The sequence below is a fragment of the Hyperolius riggenbachi genome, chromosome 4, assembly GCF_040937935.1.
Source record: "Hyperolius riggenbachi isolate aHypRig1 chromosome 4, aHypRig1.pri, whole genome shotgun sequence".
Taxonomy (NCBI): domain Eukaryota; kingdom Metazoa; phylum Chordata; class Amphibia; order Anura; family Hyperoliidae; genus Hyperolius; species Hyperolius riggenbachi.
In genome coordinates, this window is record NC_090649.1 from 328,510,711 (window position 1) to 328,533,909 (window position 23,199).

General features: G+C 40.0%; 1 protein-coding gene across 2 annotated transcripts in view; it reads right to left on the reverse strand.

Moving 5' to 3' along the window:
* Positions 1-23,199, reverse strand: part of LYST (lysosomal trafficking regulator) — a 287,630-nt gene that overhangs the window by 78,402 nt on the left and 186,029 nt on the right. For both annotated transcript variants that reach the window (XM_068231777.1, XM_068231776.1), the window contains exons 32-37: positions 20,353-20,429; positions 17,946-18,134; positions 14,091-14,236; positions 11,690-11,786; positions 5,800-5,861; positions 3,799-3,854 (exon numbers count right to left, since the gene is read on the reverse strand). In XM_068231777.1, coding sequence (XP_068087878.1) covers positions 3,799-3,854; positions 5,800-5,861; positions 11,690-11,786; positions 14,091-14,236; positions 17,946-18,134; positions 20,353-20,429 — 627 coding nt within the window. The remainder of the gene's footprint in view (positions 1-3,798; positions 3,855-5,799; positions 5,862-11,689; positions 11,787-14,090; positions 14,237-17,945; positions 18,135-20,352; positions 20,430-23,199) is intronic.

A 23,199-nucleotide genomic window follows, 5' to 3' on the forward strand; every position in this document is an offset into this window, starting at 1 on the left:
ATTTTGTGTTTAAAGGCCAAAAACATGAGTTTTAAGTTGTTACTGTCTCTGTGAATGACGACAGTTTTGAACGTTTTTCAACTCCCATCTTAAACTATTGACCTTTTTATCTATTCTCTGCACTTAGAAGAGTTTCTCTGCCATGCAAGAGTTTTATGGATTGTAATTAGTCATCAATGGGAATTGTGCTACTGTTAGGAAACCTGCAATTTCCTGTTTTATCAGCTGGTGGCATGACATACATAAAGTACTGTTGGACTTTTGCTCTCCAGCAGGTGGCTCTCATGAGTCTGTTACAGGAGGCTGCAACTCCCTGTTCCACCTGTGGATGGCATTTTGGATTAGGACTGTCATGTACATTCATTACTCACCACCAGATGTCCTCAGCAGGACTTTCCTCTGCAATTAGGCAGTCAGCTGCAGAGAGCCTATTTAAAAGACTCCACCCTGCTATAAACATTGGCAGAGCTTCAGTTAGTATTATGGTGTGTACACACTTGAAAGACAAATGAAAGATCTTAGACCAATTTTACCACCTTCCATGTAGTATGAGAGCCTACTCTACACAGTCTATTCTATTGAGCTGAACTCCCCCATCAGATAAAAAAATCTTTGCAAGATGCTGCACACAAAGATTCCGTACACATTCAAAAGATCAGTATCTGCAAAAGATATGTTCCTGCAACAGATCCGTTCCTGCAAAATGCATTCATAGTCTATGATATCTGCAGATCCTCATACACACCTTGTTTAACAGACATTCATCTGCATATCTGACAATCATCTGCAGATCTGAAAATCCATCCTGGTGGATCTGATCTGCAGATGAATGTCTGTTAAACAGGGTGTGTATGAGGATCTGCAGATATCAGACTATGAATGCATTTTGCAGGAACGGATCTTTTGCAGGAACAGATCTTTTGCAGATACTGATCTTTTGAATGTGTACAGCATCTTTGTGTGCAGGATCTTGCAAAGTTTTCTATCTGATGGGGAGTTCAGCTCAATTGAATAGACTGTGTAGAGTATGGCTCTCATACTACATGGAAGGGGGCAAAATTGATCTGATATCTTTCATTTATCTTTCAAGTGTGTATGTAGCATTAGGCTTGGGCTTGCTGCTAGCTGTCTGAACTCCTGGTCCCATTGCCTGCTGTTTTTTTGATATCCCCGGTCTTACCCCTTGCCCGTTTATTACCTGCCTTTTGGGTTCGGATTCCCGTACTGCATTGCTCTCCTGGTTTTTGATATTAAGCTTTGTCTCGACATTCTCGGATTTGTATAACGTGTATATAGTTTTGTCACTTTTAGTTAGTTTGTCTTGTGTGGTGTGTGTGGGATCATTTCACTGTGTTGGTACTGTTCATATTGATTACTTTTCATTGGTGTGTGTGTGTATTTTACATTATTTCAATAAACATTATTGCTGATATCTGCTGTCTCATCTCCTTTATGCGCTGCACAGCGTGCTTACCAGCTCTGTTGTCGGTGAGGTTTATAACAGCTACAGTCTGACTTGAGTCTAAAGGTTCGTATACACGTCCGATAAAGATCGTTCGTTACGAACGATTCGTGACGTTTACACGATATTCAAATTAGATCGAAAAGATCGTTCGTAATGAACGATTGTGTACACACGTGAACGATATAAGTATAAAGTATTGAACGACAAACGATAAAAAAATGCGTGCGCAAATGGAAGTGACGTTATGACCGGCAATAAGAACATGCGTACTACTCCACAGATAATCATTGTCGGACGATCTTTGTACACACTGCAATGATTGAACGATTATCTTTCGAAAAAATCCGCCGGGTTGGATCGGTCGTTATCGTCCAAATAAACGATCGTTGGAAAATTTGGAACGCACGATTATCGGTCCGATTGTAGTTATCGTTCGTTTTTGAACGATCGTTATCATACGTGTGTACTCAGCTTTAGGGTCTGTTTCCACTACACGCAGATTGGATGCAGAAAACTGACTCCAATTAATGCCTATGGGCCTGTTTCCACTAAATGCGATGTTTCTGATGCAGATTTTCCCACAGGCATTCATTGGAGTCAGTTTTTCTGCATCCAATCTGCAGGCCCTAACTGCAGATAAAGTTCTATTTACAGCCCTGGATTCCGAACACTGAGGGCCTGAGCCCACTGACGCAGTTGTGTCCGCTTTTCAGTTACACATCAATGTTAGAGATGCTGAAAAGCGGACAGAGGCGGATACAACTGCGTCAGTGTGCTCAGGCCCTAACAGTTAGAAAAAATGGGAACGCAGCCTAAAATGTAGGCCTTGGTCTGTACATACACATCTCAATACTATCGTGCAAAAATATTACCCTTACTTCCAGCAGCAAGCATAGCGGACTTATGCTATAACCGTGAACCCAGGTACTGAAGTAGTGTGGTCTTTTCTACAGTAATGAGCATTACTAATGGTAATTAGTATCGCACCTTACCACAGCAAAAGTCTTGCTAATAGAGTAACTTCTGGTACAAGCTAACGGTTGTAATGGTAATATTGCCTGTGTTGTCTGTGCACAGCAGTATTACCGTGAATTTGTGCATCAGGCCCTATATCACTTCAGGTACCCATAAAATATATTGCTTTAACAATTTCAATATTTAAAATTTCTCTACAGTACCTTTACAAGGTACCAATTTGAGTATTAAAAGTACAGCTTTCCACCAATACTTCAGAGCCAAAGTCTGGTTTGTACTGACTTAGTTTTATAAGTTTGTACATGTATCTTTATTTTATCAATCATAAGGGGATCAAAGTCATAATTTCCTGTTTTGCTCCCTTCACTTTGCATTTTTCCCCCTAACCTAAACAATTTACACTTTGTATTGTCCCTGACAAATCATCACTAAGAAATGAAACATGTTAGGAACAGTGTCTTTTATGCAATGGGTGGCAGACTTTGTTAGTACTATTTATACGGATCCCTCTCTGGACACTATGGATTATCAAAGAGATGCAAATACTTCTGAGTTTATATGCAGTTTGTAAAATGGACTAATCAATTTAAACCCAGGGTTAAAATGATTGGTCCATTTTACAAATTGCATGTATTTGCATAAAAATTTGCATCAATTCAGAAGTATTTTCATATGTTTGATCATCCCTAGTGGACACACATTGCTGTAGTCCACAGATGGGTTCCAGCCTTTAGGTATAGGTGGGACTTTTCTCCTCCTTTGTAGCACAGTACTATGCAGCTGCATAGCAGTTAGGGGGGTATGAGGAGAATAATGCACTGACCTAGCAGGCTAAATGTATTCATCTCCGGCATAAACAAACATTCTCTTTTGTGTGTGAAATCTGATAACAAAGCAAGATTTTCATACTAAAATTTTTATTTGTTGCAGTCTAAGAGATGCAGACACCAGCACTGACTGGCTGTATTATATTATTATTATTGATTTATATTGTCACTTGTCACAAAGCACAGACACCCCTTTGCAAATAAATCATTCCAATGCAGCTAAAAACTACACACAATTAGTTATAGCTTTTTTTTCTCTGATGTTTAGCATAAAAAGTAGGAAAATGCTTAAACAGCTAAATATACATCATTTGTACAATGTAATTTTAAAACAATCGGTTATTGATAATTAACCTTTAATACTTAAATTGTACAGATCAACCTATAGTTCTGAAGAAAAAAAAATATAGTGTGGATAATAGTTCCAAGGTGTGAGAATTTCCATAAATATCTGTTCAGGCAGAAAATGGAAAATCCTTTCTAATACCGGCAGAGACAAAAAAAAACTTTAAAAAATTGCAATCTACTTACATTGGATTCTGTTGGATCAGTCGAAGAATCTTCAACAAAATACATCCCAGACTTTCCTGAACATAAATGTGTAGGTTATTATAGATTACATTTGTAGCTTAATTTTTTTTATTTTTTAACCAAGCATAGTAAAAATCACAGCTGGGATTATGCAAGTGTAAAACTATGGTATTTATATACTATATTTTACTAAATAAAGTATTCTTAGCACAATGGGTTTGTAAGTTTGGGATCAAGCGACATGGGAGGATTATGACACTATTGCCACAGTCAGGAAACAAAGCCAGGACCATGAAATAAAAAGTATAATAGATCCTTTAATCATTAGTTGGCATACAGTTTTCTTTGAAACGATCGTTTTCAAATGTGAAAGTCCACTTCTAATATAAATAAATATCCCATTGCCCAGCAGACAAATAATATGTAATAATATGTAAGCAGATAGCCGTATGTCTGTGTACAGCTAGTTGTAGCCTCAACCATCACATAAAAAAAGGAGTTTCACTTACCTGGGGCTTCTACCAGCCGGTCCTCAACGATCCTCTGTTCCCCTGCCGTGGCTTAGTTTAAGTTTTACTTCGCCTCCTACTGCGCCTGCACAGGACACTTTCACCGACATGAACACATACAAGGATGTGCGCAGCCAGGGCCGTACAGGCACAGTGGACTGCCAACTGATCAGTCAGTAGAACTGAATTGAAGCCACGGCAGGAAACAGAGAATAGTTATGAACTAGCATGGGACAAGACGGTTGCGAGGGGTGGGTAGAAGCCCAAGGTAAGTGAAACCCTTTTTTATGTGACGGTTAAGGTTCACTTTAAGGTTGTACTCATAAGTACAACTGACGTGAGAGGCATATGGAGGCTTCCATATTATTTCCTTTTGTACAGTACCAGTTGTCTGGCATCCTGCTGATCTTCAAACATTAGTAGTGTCTGGATCACACATCTGAAACAAGCATACAGCAAATGCAATCAAACTTAAGTCCAACATCTGAGCTGCACGCTTGTTCAGGGTCTATGACTAAAAGTATTAGAGGCAGAGGATCAGCAGGACAGCCAGGCAACGTTCATTGTTTAAAAGGAAACAAATATGGCAGCCTCCATATCCCTCTCAGGTCAAGTGTCCTTTAAAAAGAGTATTTAAATCACCTCATGGTAGAAGTACATACTGACTTCAGATAAACCTGGTGGTTTGTGCTCCTCACTGTTCACTGTCCTTTCTCTTGGCTCTTCACTTCTGAGTCAACTTAAAAACATCCTCATTGTTTGTCCTAGCTAACCTTGCTTCTCCAGATTATGCTGTCCTTGGCTTGTCCAAATACTATTCTCTGCCTTCTCTTTGGCTAAACACGGCTTCTGGTCCATTTCCAAGTTGTAAAATGTGCACAAAATTTGACATTGAATTTGCCTCAATTTGAAATTATTAGCATACTAGAAATAAGCAAGCCCGTAAAATAAAACAAAAAAACGGGCGCTAGGCTTTGGCCGCGACCCCTGCACTGCCTCTCTCCCTCCAACGGCCGCGCTCACTCCACCGCACATGCGCCCGCCCCCCTGCACCCAATCTCTCCTGTCCCTAGTCTACCCACGTGCCGAGCATGCGCAGTATGTCAAATGCAGGGACACAGGGACAGGGGACGCAACGTCACAGTAGTTTAATTATAAAGGATTATTGCCCTTCTGTAGAAGCTACTCATGCAGTTATTTCCTGAGAAGAAGCAGTTTATCAGTGCTAACTAACAGAAGAAAAAATGCAATTTAGTTTACTCTGAGATTGCACAGTGTTTTCAGTTGTAGAACGGTGTCCTTCAGCAATCTTTCATAGCTCACAGAAATGACAAGAAAAACTGTATCCAAATATCAAATATGGTTACTGATAACACTAGAGGGATACTTTTATGAAGCATATCTTCGCATATTCCTTTTTTTTCTTCCAAAGAGCAAGGTGTAAAGGTTTGACTTCATCCACTTCTTAATATATCTTCTATTTTTTTCTCACCTAACAAGAGCTCCCCATGTGTTTCTCTAGATGGTGCCACATTGATGCATCTCCGATTGACCCTGCATACAAATATAATGCAAATGATATCAATTTTGTTAAATTGTATATAGTCACATAGTAGCCAACTTTGCTACCCCACACCTGAATTAAATTAAATTAAATACAGCATAGCCAAACAAAAACCACTTAAAATACATTTTATTATTTAGTTATTACAGTAGAATCCCTTTATAATAAACTCCAAGGGACCAGGAAAAGTAATTTACTGTATCAGAATTGGTCATACATTGTATATTTATACAGACACATTTGCTGAGCACTGAGTTTACTATATCCAGAGGTTTACTATAACGAGATGCTACTGTATTTATGTGTATAGCGCCAACATGTTCTGCATTGCCTACCTGTCCCTTAGAGGGGCTCACAATCTAATCCCTAACATAGTCCTATGTCCATGTATGTATCATAGTCTAGAGCCAATTTTATTCATTGTGTAATGTATGTATCATAGTCTAGGGCCAATTTTATTCATTGTGTAATGTATGTATCATAGTCTAGGGCCAATTTTATTCATTGTGTAATGTATGTATCATAGTCTAGGGCCAATTTTATTCATTGTGTAATGTATGTGTCATAGTCTAGGGCCAATTTTATTTATTGTGTAATGTATGTATCATAGTCTAGGGCCAATTTTAATTATTGTGTAATGTATGTATCATAGTCTAGGGCCAATTTTATTCATTGTGTAATGTATGTATCATAGTCTAGGGCCAATTTTATTCATTGTGTAATGTATGTATCATAGTCTAGGGCCAATTTTATTCATTGTGTAATGTATGTATCATAGTCTAGGGCCAATTTTATTCATTGTGTAATGTATGTATCATAGTCTAGGGCCAATTTTATTCATTGTGTAATGTATGTATCATAGTCTAGGGCCAATTTTATTCATTTTGTAATGTATGTATCATAGTCTAGGGCCAATTTTATTCATTGTGTAATGTATGTATCATAGTCTAGGGCCAATTTTATTCATTGTGTAATGTATGTATCATAGTCTAGGGCCAATTTTATTCATTGTGTAATGTATGTATCATAGTCTAGGGCCAATTTTATTCATTGTGTAATGTATGTATCATAGTCTAGGGCCAATTTTATTCATTGTGTAATGTATGTATCATAGTCTAGGGCCAATTTTATTCATTGTGTAATGTATGTATCGTAGTCTAAAGCCAACTTTTAGGAGGAAGTCAATTCATTTATCTGTACGTTTTTGGGGTGCTGGAGGAAACCAAAGCAGACACGGGGAGAATATACAAACCCCTTGCAGATAGTGCCCTGCTCGGATCTAAACCAGGGACCCAGTGCTGCAAGGCAAGAATGCTATCCAATACGCCAATGTGATATTACTTCATTTATCATATGAACATGTACTAGTATTACTATGTATGTATTTGTACTGCTGGATGTACAGAGTTTTGAACTTCTCATGTATCCATGCTCCCCAATATTTGTTTTGTATTATGTATAGCTATACAGAATATGTTAGTGCTATATAGTTTTAAAAAAAAATCTATAGTGCTATTTTTTTAATACGTTTCTGAGATTCATATGTATACTGTAGCTTTCATTTTATATAATTTAAAGAGAAACCGAAATCAAGAATTGAACTTCATACCAATTGGTAGATGATACCCCCTTTCCCACAAGAAATCTTTACCTTTTTTTAAATGGCTCATCAGGGGGCTCTATATGAATGATATCGTGGTGAAACCCCTCCCACAACGTGATGTCAGCGCCTCACAGCACTGAGGTGCTGTCATCACACTGTGGGAGCCTTGTTGCATTGGTGTTTTCAGCTGCCAAAAAAGCACGCAGCAGCTACTTCCACTGACATCACCTGCCAGCAGTATAAAATTTCGCCATATGATACATTTCAGAATGTAAATTGGGGAGAGGAAAGATTTTACAATGGGCAAGCGCTGATTAAATAATTTATAAATACGGTAATTGTAAAAATTAAGCACTTTTTCATTACGTTATTTTCACTGGAGTTCATCTTGAAGGTACTAAACATCTGGTCACAAGGTCTGACTGCATGATGTGAGATTTGGGCCATATAGGGCTGCTCTAGAGAGCAATAAAGAGCACATTGTTTTTCAAAATGGTTATGAAATGTCAATGTGATGGGTATATACCTTCCCCTTTTTTACTGTGAGAAGGGAAGGAAGCGCTTTATATTAAATGCACTACCAAGTTTATATGTTCAGTTTATACTGCTAATTCTAAAGTAACACTTAATGTGTCCCTGTATGTATTATATGAGGTGCCTCTAAGCCATTCAACTCCAACTACCAGTACTGTATATTAGGAAAAGAGGCCAGGGCAGAGCAATAAGGAATTTTCTGCAAAATCATGACATTTTGCTAAGACATTTCAAATATGTCTGGGTATCTGTGAGTATCTTTTTAGCAAGTGCTGTGTGTTAATCCAATAGTCCAGGAGCACCGACACATTGATGGGATTACTTGGTAGTGGTGTTCATGAAGGAAGGTAAACTAAAGACTTTTGTTAGTTTATAATAGTGAAAATGTATCAATTCTCATACATAAGGTGAAATGTTTCTGGTCCCAACTGGTCGAGGCTGAGCAGATACCTCCCCCACTATATAAACACGGAAACTGATAAAAATGTATTTGAAATAAATTAAATTAATGAATTAATTTTACTGATAACGATTTCTTAGGGAAATAGCCATAATCTATTTGATCAAATAGTGTATGCCCACCTTAAAGGGAACTTTAACTCTAAATAAAAAAAATAAAAATAAAAAAAAAATGTGTTTTACTTACCTGGGGCATCTACCAGCCCCCTGCAACCATCCTGTGCCCTCGCAGTCACTCATGGCTTCTCTGCTCCCCTGCTGCCGGCTAGTTTCGTTTTTGCCGACTGGGAGTCGGACGGCCGCCATGCGTAAGTTTTTACGCATTCCTGCTGGTGCAGGAAGCTATTGCAGACAGCAACAAGTACATTTTAACGCGTTACGGGTGTAAGTAAAACGCTTTTTTTTTTTAGAGTTAAGGTTCCCTTCAATACCTACAGTTTGATACATAGTCTAATGCCATCATCAAACCAAAAAAATATTTGTTCATGTAATACAGCATTTCTGTATTACGTCTGAAGAAGAAACTTAAAGGTATGACCTAAATCAATATTTGTTGGTTTGATGCTGGCATAACTGCTCCATAACTAAGACAGGACCAAATCTCTGCTCCCCGACCAAAACTTGCTCTACACAAACTAATAATTTGATAAATTGTATTAAAACCATTATTTTAAGAGAAAATCAAATATAAACTTTCTCTTCACCAAAGCTGCAATCACTTTACTATCAACATGTGTGAAAGCCTGTTGCATAGCTTTGTACTGCATTGAGCAATATAAATTAAACAGTAGTGCAAACAATATTAGATCAGATTTCTGCTGAAATCTAGTCTAATGTCAAGGGGTGCAATGTGGTGATGCGGGTAAAAGCTATATTAGGAAGTTAGCCATAGTTTATAGAATCCAGTAGTGCATAACCACCTTAATATCAGCTTAAATATTGCTATATAATTAAATAAGTTAATAAAGAATTCAATGAAACCTGATGTAAGGAAACACTTGAGGTTGAATACATTACTGCTTTCAGCTTTCCTGATCCTTGATCTGTCCCATGGCTCCAGTGCTGTCCCACATTGAGGTTATGCTTCTGGCTGCATCTTTAATACTTGCGTTCTGAAGTGAAGCGCATCCGTTCTGTGCAAGCCTGGATTTGCTTGTGCACAGTACAGATATGCTCAACTTCGGAAGTATTTGGGGACACAAATACTTTGGAAGGACTGTGACAAATGTGGACGGGGCAGCTGCAGCGAGCAGCGCTGCCACCGTCGCCACCTCCGTTCCCCTGCCTGATCAGTTGCCCGTGCCTCGGGCGTCTAGCACGCCGAGGACGGGTTTGTCAGTTGCCCATAGGGTTGTGTTGACGCGTGCGCACCGTCACAACCTTTATGCGGCGAAGATGCGGCTCAGCTGACCTGCGGGTCGGCTGACGTCACGCCATGCGTCCGCCGACGCTGATTGGCTGGGCGCAGGGGGGCGTGCTTTGAGATCTCCTCGGGCTCTAAAGAGAACCCGAGGTGTGTTTAAAGAATGTTATCTGCATACAGAGGCTGGATCTGCCTATACAGCCCAGCCTCTGTTGCTATCCCAAACCCCACTAAGGTCCCCCTGCACTCTGCAATCCCTCATAAATCACAGCCATGCTGTGAGGCTGTGTTTACATCTGTAGTGTCAGTCTCAGCTGCTCCCCCGCCTCCTGCATAGCTCCGGTCCCTGCCACCGTCCCTTCCCTCTAATCAGCAGGGAGGAAAGGGATGCAGGCGGGGACTGGAGTTCTGCAGGAGGCGGGGAGAGCAGCAGACTGACACTATAGAGATAAACACAGCCAGCTCTGACAAGCTGTTTGTCAGCAGCGTGGCTGTGATTTATGAGGGATTGCAGAGTGTAGGGGGACCTTAGGGGGGGTTGGGATAGCAACAGAGGCTGGGCTGTATAGGCAGCCCCAGCCTCTGTATGCAGATAATATTCTTCAAACCCACCTCGGGTTCTCTTTAAGCCCGGAGGATTCAGTACATCTTTGTCTGCTGTTGCGATCACTTCGTGTTAGCGCTCAGACCTTAGTTAGATCCGGTGTGCTTTGATCCGGGAGGAAACCAGGGATTTCACACAGCTCTAGGATTTGTGCATTATATTGTTATTATCTGTTTATGACTCTGGCTCGTCTCTGACTATTCTTACTCTTTAGTGATTCTGTACTTTAGCCCATCTGATATTGCTGCCAAACTCTGCCTGTTAACCGTTACTTCTCTGCCTTCCGATTTTGTACTGTATCTGCCTGGCTGTTACCGACTTGATTAGTCTGACCTCACTACTCACCAGTGAGCCCTTGTCACTGGTGAGGTGTTCGCTGTACTGACAGTGCCACCAGCTCCTCTGGTGAGGTATAGTCAAATCTATCAGTATATACTGTATGCACCAATCACTACACTCATTTACAATAAAGTGTGACTAAGGTCTCGATATTCTTGTGTTGCTATATTTGTATTATTGGTGATTCTGCAGATCATCACATAATCAGATATAGTATCTGCATTATTGGTGATACTGGAGATCACCAAATAATCAGAACTTTGTTATTGCTGACATCAATCGTTACAAGGACACTAGGAGAGCTTAAGAGGTATTCGAACTAGAGGGTTGAATAACTTCAACAGGGAACAGAGGTGGAATGGTGTGACAGACCAAAGACCAGGAAGGCTCTAATCAGTGTTCCTCAACCCTGTCCTCAAGGCCCACTAACAGTCCATGTTTTGCGGAAATCCAGAGGTAGGTAATTAACACTGTTTAGACACCAATTACCTCACCTGTGCAAGTTTGTGGTTTCCTGCAATACAAGTACTGTTGGTGGTCCTTAAGGACATGGTTGGGGAACTGTGCTCTATGATATTCAGAGCATTCTATCTACGTAGGAAGTATGTAACAGGGTACACTTTAATTCAATACAACAATTTCTATTATAAAATAAAATACACATTCTCTCTTTGCCAAAGCTGAGCGCTTTGTTTGTCTTTTAAAAATCAATACAAATATTTGAAAAATTTTATTTTTATTTTTTTAACAGGAAAAAAAATCAGACTGTGAATGGCCACAAATGACACTTTTCTTATAGTGGGGTGTCACTTGTTTTTATCAAGGTTATACAGTAAAATGGCTGACAGCCTGTTCCATTGAGAAAAGAAAAATACCATCTGGTACCAGGAGATAGCATAAACTGTGTGGCAGTTACCTTATTAATTCACTGGCAGCTTTCTCTTTTACAGTGGAAGACAAAGAGGAATGTGTTTTTTCTTCAAAAAGGCAAGATAGAGGAGGCTTAACATTTTCTGTCAAAGCAAAGTCAGATAATAGAGAGAACAACATTAATGGCAATAACAGCAATAATTATATCATATATATTATAACAGAACACATCTGTATGACCACAAAAAATGAAGTCCTCTTACTTCAGTAAATAATCAACAAATATTGATGTAATTGTCAAATACATCATAAATATAAATACGTGTTTTATATAGCTTCAAAGATATTTGCAACTTTCATAAAACTTAGACTTTAATCCATTATCCAGCTATAATTAATTTGACCAGTTATGTCAATTTGTCCCCCCCCCCCCCCCCCCCCCCAAAAAAAAAAAAAAAAAACCCAAACCCTTCCAATACACACAATGGGCAACCCAAACATGATGAATGCTGCCAAAGTGCAGCCAAAAACACAATGCAGTATACAGTTTATTGGTTGTGAAGAGCAATACACACTTGTGGCAGGGCTGGTGCACACCAGAGCGGTTCTGGAGAGTTTTTTAAAATGCTTGCAGGGGGAAAACTGCTTGGCTAATGAAACTGAATGGGATGGTGAACACAAGAGCGGTTCATTGTTTCCACAAACGCAAACTCGGGGGCTGCAGCATTTTTTAGATTTCTGAGGAGTTTCTTCCTCAATGTTTAAGTATAGGAAAGTGGAAAACCACTCTGAAAAACACTAGATCAGCGCGGTTTTCCAGGCGTTTCTTTTACAGCGGCTGTTCAGTAACAGCTTTACTATATCAATATTTAAAATCTGCTACAAAAAAATACTCCAAAAACGCTAGGCATGTTTAGAAAACCTCTCTAAACATGCCTAGAATCGCTCTGGAATCTGCTTTAAAAACCTCTAGTGTTTTGCGGATCTGCTAGAGGTTTTTGGTGTGCACTGGGCCGAAGGGACTGGAAGACAATAAGTCAGTGCTCTGAATTGTAGGCCAAGTGACAATTAACATTTTTTAAAAGGCTGTTGTGCAAATTACATAATAATACCAATAAGTAATGACAGGGACATGGGAAAGCGGACCTCCAGTGTAACTTAACATTAGTGGCAGGGATACAATGTCTGTATGTTTTAAAGGAGAAGGCCCCACCCCGTTCAAGTGTAACACTATGGTGTTTTTCTGCAGGTGGGGTAACATCTCCTACTGCCCAGCCTCCGGCACTTTTTTTGTTCATTTTTAAAGGTGAACTGTAACGAGAGGGACATGAAGGCTGCCATATTTATGTTAAACAATACCGGTTGCCTGGCAGCCCTGCTGGTCTATTTGGCTGCAGTAGTGTCTGAATCACATCATAAACAAGCATGCAGATAATGTAGACAGATCTGAAAATAATGTCAGAAACACCCGATATGCTGTATGCTTATTCAGGGTCTATGGCTAAGAGTATTAGAGACAGAGGATCAGCAGGACAGCCAGGCAACTGGTATTGTTTAAAATGAAATAAATATGGCATCCTCCATATCCCTCTAGTTACAGTTGTCTTAACTGCTGTTCTATTTAAAAATGCAGAAAAATCCCAAAATGTAGAAAAAAAACGAAAAACCTCAGGTCAAATGCAATTTCATTTAAACAATGAACATGAAATCGCAGTCCTGCACATGCCAATTCAGATAAGTGTGAACAGGGCCTTAAGGTGCCCATACATTGTACAATTTTTTTTTTTAGATAATTTATTCCGTTAGATCGAATATAAAGATTTTTCCAGCATGTCCAATCAGATTTTTCTCGAAAAAATGGGATAATCATTCGAATTTCTTGATCGAAAAAAAAATATTTTCGACTTTCATTAGATTTGATCATTTAGATCGAATAAATGGGAAATTCAAACGTTTTTATTGTATCGTGTATGGGCACCATTAGGGTGGCCACACACCATACAATTTTTTAAATACCTGTTCAATAGAAGAATGGCAATCATTTTTTCTGACTGATTGTAACAATTCAAAAATCTGACCAATGTACTACACACCTACGTTCAATTTTCCCCCAATAAAGTAATTGAAAGCTCAGAAAAAAAAATTGATTGGAACTGTATATCAAGTAACTAACAATCCATCACACACCATACAATTCTGCATAAAATTGGTCTGAAATTTCCAACACGTCCAATCTGCCCAGAAAAAAAAAAAAAAAGAAGAGGAAGTTTGATTGGATTTATCGATCGAAAACAAAGAAAAGCTCTCGATTTTTCGGGACAACCAATCGAAGTTATCGAATTGGTAAAAATTTGGGTCTCCAGCCAAATAACCGACAAATACGTAATAAATGTGCAGGTAGTTTTGTTAATAAATTATTAATCTGCATATATCAATGAAACACTTGCCATCTTTTCTTTGCCGATCCTTGAGAATGTACTTGTTTGGAATGGTTAAATAGCACCTTTGTAAACGTCGCCTTTCTCTGTTCGGACCCTCAGTTGGGTCAAGCTGATACGAGGTGGGATATGATTCTGGGTCATACCAAACAGCCCTTGTTTGAAATGAGAAAAAAAAAGGGTTTACATGATAAAATAATATCTCAACCCCTTCTAACCAATGACTGCCCTTCTCCCTGCCCTTGTATGTAAAGCAAACTCCCTTTGGGCCTGGAACCCACTAACAGCACTTTTGTAAGCCTTTTCTAAGTGTTTGGGATTTGAAAACCTCTTGCTAATGTAAAGCTATAGGTGTGATCCCAGTTCAGGGATGTGATTTTTTTTTAAATCCCCCATAGTATTACATTAGAAAGAGCTTTTCAAATCACAAGAACTTAGAATAGTGCTGCAATTGGGTCCAGGCCTTACTGACTCCTAACCTTAACTTTCAAAATTGTGTGTGGGTTCCTCCAGGTATTGCTGATCTCTGTTCCCTCTCTTACAGTAGGTGAGTGAGTTATACAGTGCAGAGCATTGTGTAGCCTTTCCTTTGTTGATCCGAGCAAGGATTGTTTCTACTGTCCTCTCCAAATCCAAGCCTCAACAATCTTTTGGCACAGATTATAACTATATATTTTAATATCAGTAACTAGTGCCTGAATATTTCAGATGTGCTTATGGTGTCCTAGTGGCTGTCAGCAGAGTTGCTGTTTGGTAACACATTCAGTTTTGTTTCCATGGTATTAGAAATTTTTTTTATTACTTTGACTGTTGTTGGAAATCGACACAGGGTTAAGATTGAGAGATGGGGGGAGATGGGTGTTTAATAAGGGGTCAATGGCAGAAGTCAATATGTAGCAAGTATTGACAGGAAAAACTACATAGTGGTATATATTTAAAACTCTCCACGAGATGGTCATACAGACACACTGCTCTCCTGGGATGCTAAGAGTTAACCTGCATAATGAGAGTTACCACTGTCCTTCTCAAAATTTACATGCCAATTCCAAGGTAGTGAAATAGACATTCCACATACAGTGGCTTGCAAAAGTATTCGGCCCCCTTGAAGTTTTCCACATTTTGTCACATTACTGCCACAAACATGAATCAAGTTTATTGGAATTCAATGTGAAAGACCAATACAAAGGGGTGTACACGTGAGAAGTGGAACGAAAATCATACACGATTCCAAACATTTTTTACAAATCAATAACTGCAAAGTGGTGTGTGCGTAATTATTCAGCCCCCTTTGGTCTGAGTGCAGTCAGTTGCCCATAGACATTGCCTGATGAGTGCTAATGACTAAATAAAGTGCACCTGTGTGTTAACTAATGTCAGTACAAATACAGCTGCTCTGTGACGACCTCAGAGGTTGTCTAAGAGAATATTGGGAGCAACACAACACCATGAAGTCCAAAGAACACACCAGGTCAGGGATAAAGTTAACCTCCTTAGCGGTAACCCCGTGTGTGACACGGGGTAAGCCGCCGGAGGGTGCCGCTCAGGCCCTGCTGGGCCGATTTACTTAATTTTTTTTTTGCTGGACGCAGCTAGCACTTTGCTAGCTGCGCCAGCACCCCGATCGCCGCCGCCGCCGCGCGCCCGATCGCCGCTATCCGGTGTGGCGCGCGCCCCCCCCCCCCCCAGACCCCGAGCGCTGCCTGGCCAATCAGTGCCAGGCAGCGCCGAGGGGTGGATCGGGTCTCCCAATGACGTCCCGACGTCGGTGACGTCATCCCGCCCCGTCGCCATGGCGACGGGGGAAGCCCTCCAGGAAATCCCGTTCTTTGAACGGGATTTCCTGATCGGTGATCGCCGAAGGTGATCGAAGCGGGCGGGGGGATGCCGCTGAGCAGCGGCAATCATGTAGCGAGCCCTCGGCTCGCTACATGATAAAAAAAAAAATTTAAAAAAAACTGCTGCGCTTCCCCCTGGCGGTATTTTTCATACCGCCAAGGGTTAATGAGAAATTTAAAGCAGGCTTAGGCTACAAAAAGATTTCCAAAGCCTTGAACATCCCACGGAGCACTGTTCAAGCGATCATTCAGAAATGGAAGGAATATGGCACAACTGTAAACCTACCAAGACAAGGCCATCCACCTAAACTCACAGGCCGAACAAGAAGAGCACTGATCAGAAATGCAGTCAAGAGGCCCATGGCGACTCTGGATTAGCTGCAGAGATCTACAGCTCACGTGGAGAAATCTGTCCATAGGACAACTATTAGTCATCCACTGCACAAAGTTGGCTTTTATGGAAGAGTGGCAAGAAGAAAGCAATTGTGAACAGAAAAGCGTAAGAAGTCCCGTTTTCAGTTTGCCACAAGCCATGTGGGGGACACAGCAAACATGTGGAAGAAGGTGCTCTGGTCAGATGAGACCAAAATGGAACTTTTTGGCCAAAATGCAAAACGCTATGTGTGGCAGTAAACTAACACTGTCCATACACAATCAATCGATTCCGGACTCAACCCTTGCACGAATAATCTTCAGAATTTATTGTAGTAATGTATGCGGTTATACAGCAGACAAAAAAGCACAACGTTTCAGGCTACATGCTCTTTCTCAAGTGCTTCAAGCACTTGAGAAAGGGCATGTAGCCCGAAACGTTGTGCTTTTTGTCTGCTGTATAACCGCATACATTACTACAATAAATTCTGAAGATTATTCGAGCAAGGGTTGAGTCCGGAATCGATTGTGTATGGACTGGAATATGATTGGAGGCTTGATGGACCTCCTACGATGATCTGTGACTCCCCGAGATTAACAGAGTGATTCCTGAGGTCTGTGGACAACCCCCGTTGTGTTAGTAAACTAACACTGCACATCACTCAGAACACACCATCCCCAGTGTCAAATATGGTGGTGGCAGCATCATGCTCTGGGGGTGCTTCTCCTCAGCAGGGACAGGGAAGCTGGTCAGAGTTGATGGGAAGATGGATGGAGCCAAATACAGGGCAATCTTGGAAGAAAACCTCTTGGAGTCTGCAAAAGACTTGAGACTGGGGCGGAGGTTCACCTTCCAGCAGGACAACGACCCTAAACATAAAGCCAAGGCAACAATGGAATGGTTTAAAACAAAACATATCCATGTGTTAGAATGGCCCAGTCAAAGTCCAGATCTAAATCCAATCGAGAATCTGTGGCAAGATCTGAAAACTGCTGTTCACAAACTCTGTCCATCTAATCTGACTGAGCTGGAGCTGTTTTGCAAAGAAGAATGGGCAATGATTTCAGTCTCTAGATGTGCAAAGCTGGTAGAGACATACCCTAAAAGACTGGCAGCTGTAATTGCAGCAAAAGGTGGTTCTACAAAGTATTGACTCAGGGGGCTGAATAATTATGCACACCCCACTTTGCAGTTATTGATTTGTAAAAAATGTTTATACTCATGTATGATTTTCGGTCCACTTCTCACGTGTACACCACTTTGTATTGGTCTTTCACGTGGAATTCCAACAAAATTGATTCATGTTTGTGGCAGTAATGTGACAAAATGTGGAAAACTTCAAGGGTGCCGAATACTTTTGCAAGCCACTGTAATTGTGAGTGAGGTGATCACCCTGGAACAAGTAATTTTTCAGTCAGAAAATTGACACTACAAAACGTAGAGGTTTCCTTGCTCTGTACTCTATCCTTCTTATGCTGCAAGGGTCTCTTCAAATCATTTTGTGATATCCTGATCATTCGGTTTCAACAAAGGTAATCCACAACCCCCCCCCCCCCCCCCCCGCCACCCCACACTATTATATATTCTGTTATGTTTGCTTCTATTGATCATTATGTGACAGTTCTAGTTACGGGTCAATATGCATTAGATACTAACCTGTCATGAGTCAGCTGATGAACAAGCTCATGCCAATGTCTGCTTGCACCCAAATCTACTTTGTACATACTGCGTATGTGCTGTATAACATTTTTCCTTTCCATTCCCTGAGATAGAGACACACTTTGTGTTACTTCTCCAGCAAGTTTGGAAATGTCCTTGAGTTTTGAATCTAAACGTTGAAAAAGCCTGTAAAAAAAAGTGGGCGTAAAAAAAAATGTGAATATGTCAAAAATGACAAAATTACAGTTTACAAAAGTAAATTTACAAATATGAGCTGATTAAAACTTATTGTTTTATTTAGGGATTAACTTGCATTTCAGAAAAACAATTTGCACTGTGTTAAAAAAACAGGGTGATTTTTTTGTGGACACCGAGATGATATAGTGATTAAAGGCAGAATCAAATTTATTTCCCCGAAGTACCAAAATATGGCTCACAAAACTAGCTTTACCTAACTCTCTCTAAGAACCTCTCAGACTGACCAGAAGTCAGCTGGTCTCTCTTTCTCCACACCAGGGACTCATTGATTATTACATGTAGTCTGTGGTATTTCAGGTAAATCAACAATGCAAAGTTTTTCTCATCCCACAAAGCATATTCCTGCTAATACTATCACATTACAATTACAGGAAATCCCTGACATAAGAAAACCCATAAAATGTTAAACTTAAAAGTCAAAAACATTTTTTCTAAAAGACCTTGCAGTTTTTGAGAAAATCGATTAAAAAAATTCAAAGACAAAATAGTTTTCTTAATGACAACAGGACATGTATATACAGTATACATCCACTGTATTTGTGGAGAGTGCACCACCAGTTAATTACAAAATGAGGCACATGTGGTATTGTTTTAACAGTGATGAGTTGCAGAATACATTTTGGTGTGTCCTAAAGCTTGGACCCACATAACATAAAAAATAGATATGGACAAACTCAAACATAAAAGTCATTTTCAAAGTTATGATCACGCTTGGGAAAGTTTTAGCAAAACTACAAGAGACATAAGTGGTAACATTTTAACCGTGATAAATAGTAGAATAGAATTTACAGAGTTTTAGGGTTGAGGCTCACGTCCTGTGTATTCTTTTTAGTCACAAACTGAATCAAAAGCAATTACATTTTCGCATATTCTGTACCAAAATAAAAGACTTGTAAAATGAAAAAGTGAAATAATATAAATGAAAAACATATATTGTTACCTTAGAAACTTGGCTTTTTAAATATGTATGCCATGAGGGTATATTACTATTATTTTTGCAAATAAGGTCTTGTAATCATCGATAGTGTACAATGAGAAATTGAAACACAAAAAACAGACCTTTATTTCCAAATACAATATTGTCACCATACATTGTACTAGGAACATAATCTAAATGTTGTAATAACTAGGATGGCTAAGCAAATACAATGTGTGGGTACTTATAGTTAGCACTGTTTATTGTAAAGCTATAATGGATGTAAATGGATAAATATTGTGTTTGTTTTTTTTCTATTTTTTCCCTTAAAATTATCCCTTACTGAAAGCCTAATTTGTCTTGTAAAAAAAAAATATATAGAGCATGTAGGTGTGATAAGTAGTAACAACGTTATTGGTGGGAGCAGCGCCGATATGTGAAAATTGCTCTTACTGGTAAAACTACACTGGTTCACTGGCCCTCTCAGGGGGGACAGAGGTGACACAGTGGAGGGACAGAGGTGGCACAGAGGGGGACAGTGAAGGAACGGGCAACAGAGGTGACGGGGGGGGATAATGGAGGCACAGGGGAGTACTGAGGAGATACAGGGGACAGAGATGGCTCAGAATTTCAACTTATGTACAGATTCAGGTTAAGGACAAACTTACAGTTGTGTACACAATACAAGATTGATTGGCTAAAAGAAAAAAAGTAAAGAATTGAATGCATTTTCCACACAGAGGTGTAGTAAAGGAAATATATTCATACACATATATATATATATACATACACATATGTATGTATGTATGTATGTATATATATATATATATATATATATATATATATATATATATATATATATATATATATATATATATATATATATATATATATATATATTTGTAAAATGTATCAAAATCAGGTTTAAAGAAAAAAAGAAAAAAAAAAGGAACAACCAAGATTGCATGGTGGGTGGCCAGCTGGATACTTGTAAAAAAAAACAAAAAAAAAAACCCCTCAAAACATACCCTGTGAAGAAAAACAGACAGAAAACACTGTTGTGCAACTGTTTGTTACCGTCACAGCAGATACAACCCCCCCCCCCCCCCCCCAATCCACATTTACCAAAAACACCAAGGTGAAGGGTTTAGGACCATACCCAATAGAACTGAAAATAACTGCTGATACAGTTTGTAAATATACACAAGTAGAAAATGTTTTGTTTCTTACTTTTGCTGATTATTCAGAATAGTTTTCTTCCAAGCTATTTTGTTTGCTTTTTCTTCACTCTCATATTTGCCATGTTCCTTAAAGGGAAAAAAATGGGTATGAAAACAATACTCAACAGCAAATCTATAATATGCTGAAAGCTTTCAGATTAACACTTCAATTAAAAATTTTCTAAAAAAGCTGGCAGTGAGGATCTATGAATGCAATTATTCACTACTATGCACAGCTTTGAAGGACTGCCTTAATTATTTAATCTTCCAAAGAGTATGAGTGCTGAGGCTAGCAACATTAATCACTTCACAATTCCTGGGTCTTTACCCTGTACATTCCTAGCAATTTTGACCCTTCAGCGTGTCGCTATTGAAATAGCAATAGCTTTCTCATAACTTATCACATCCAAGTGATAAAAATTGTGTTTTTTATAATATAATACCCTTATTAATTTGTTTTGTTAGCACATAATTTTATTTTATTGTGCCAATCTTCATTGAAGCACCACAAGTAACACCATTTTGAAAAGTAGACATGCATGGCTATACTAGAATGGGTATTTTGTGTCCTTCAAATTTTATGGTTTTGCTGGTATGTTCCCGAATGGGACCATTATTTTGAAAATGACTTGTGTGTGGGATGCAGTTCACCACTAAAGATTTTTTTTCTTACACACATCAGTGCTTTAAAACTGTGGAAAACGTTTACTCAGCTTCTCACAGTCAAATATGTCTTAATTCATATTAATAAATTGAGCATGTAACCAGTTATTATGCCCGGCATGCACATTTCGATTTTAACATGGCAGCTCTTGTCCATTTTATTTTCAAGCATCATTCTTCCTTTGCAGAGTCTGAATTGTGTTTGAACAGTAAAGAAGTAACACATCCAGGGCTATATCAGAATGGGTATTTTAAGTCTTTTAAATTTTTGTGGTTTTGCTGGTATGTTCCCAAATGGCAACTGTTTTTATTACATTTTTTATCCTTCCCCCTCGTGTATGCAAAATGCATGTGAGTCGCCTGTGCCAATTTTGCATAATTTGTAAAGCTTTACCCCGTATTTAGCTTGCCTTTTGGGGACATATTGTTTAAATCCCAACCTACCACAGAAGGGCATAAGGGATTCATCAACTGCAATTTCATGGCCAGGCACATACATTTCTTTAACCTCCTGAGCGGTATGGACGAGCTCAGCTCGTCCATCACCGCCGGAGGCTGCCGCTCAGGCCCTGCTGGGCCGATTTTCTTCAAATAAAGTGCAGCACACACAGCCGGCACTTTGCCAGCCACGTGTGCTGCCTGATCGCCGCCGCTCTGCGGCGATTCGCCGCGAGCAGCGGCGAAAGAGGGTCCCCCCAGCCGCCTGAGCCCAGCGTAGCCGGAACAAAAAGTTCCGGCCAGCGCTAAGGGCTGGATCGGAGGCGGCTGACGTCCATGACGTCACTCCGCTCGTCGCTATGGCGACGATCTAAGCAAAACAAGGAAGGCCGCTCATTGCGGCCTTCCTTGTTTATTCTGGGCGCCGGAGGCGATCGGAAGAACGCCTCCGGAGCGCCCTCTAGTGGGCTTTCATGCAGCCAACTTTCAGTTGGCTGCATGAAATAGTTTTTTTTTAATTAAAAAAAAACCCTCCCGCAGCCTCCCTGGCGATCTCAATAGAACGCCGGGGAGGTTAACACCTTAACCCCACAGGCTATTTTACCCTTACTGCCATTTTCCCCTGTCGGTGCTTCTCCCATTCATTTGGCCATAGCTTTATCACTATTTATCACTTATTTAAGTGCCTATAAAGAGTGGTTGGCATTATCTGGGTTTCCGAATAAGGAAACCCTGATTCGAACAGCAACACTAACGACCAATGTTTCCAAAAATATTCATAAGTTTGAAACATATAAAACATAACTTTCAATCATTTTTGTTTTTACTTTTTCTTTCTGATTTGTCCAACACACCCAAACAGATTTTTACAAAAGAACATGGAAAAATCAATTTAACTTTTTTTCTTTTAATGTGTTATACAATGGATTGTTTTTATTGAAAAAAAGAAAAAAGAAATAGGAGAATCAATCGATTTGATTGTACTGTGTATGGCCAAACCACTTAACGACCGCCTAACGCCGATAGGCGTCAGCAGGTCTTAAGTGGTTTTCCATGGATTTTCCATGTCAGTTCACGGAGGGTGTCTACGTGAACAGCCGGAGAGCCGCCGATCACGGTTCGCCGGCAAAATGTAAACACGCGGGGAAGAAATCCCCGCTGTGTACATCATACGGCGCTGCTGCGTAGCAGTGCTGTAAGGCAGATCGGCGATCCCTGGCCTCTGATTGGCCGGGGATCGCCGGCATATGATAGGCTGAAGCCTATCCTACAATGCGCAGGACGGATATCCATCCTGCGCAGCCCATGGAGGGAGAGGGAGGTACGGAGAGGAAGGGAGCGACGAAAACGCTGCGGAGGGGGGGATTTGAAGAGCCCTTCCCCCGCAAAGCGCAGCAAGCCGGCGGCGATCAGACCCCCCAAGCAGGACATTCCTCTAGTGGGGAAAAAAGGGGGTAAGTCTGATCGCCCTGGCATAATCCTGATCTGTGCTGCGGGCTGGAGAGTCCACACAGCACAGATCAGGCAAAACACTCCTGGTCCTTAAAGAGAAACTCCAACCTAGAATTGAACTTTATCCCAATCAGTAGCTGATACCCCCTTTTACATGAGAAATATAATGATTTTCACAAACAGACCATCAGGGGGCGCTGTATGACTGATTTTGTGCTGAAACCCCTCCCACAAGAAGCTCTGAGTACCGCGGTACTCTGGGCAAACTGCCACAATGTAACAATGTTCACAGACAGGAATTAGC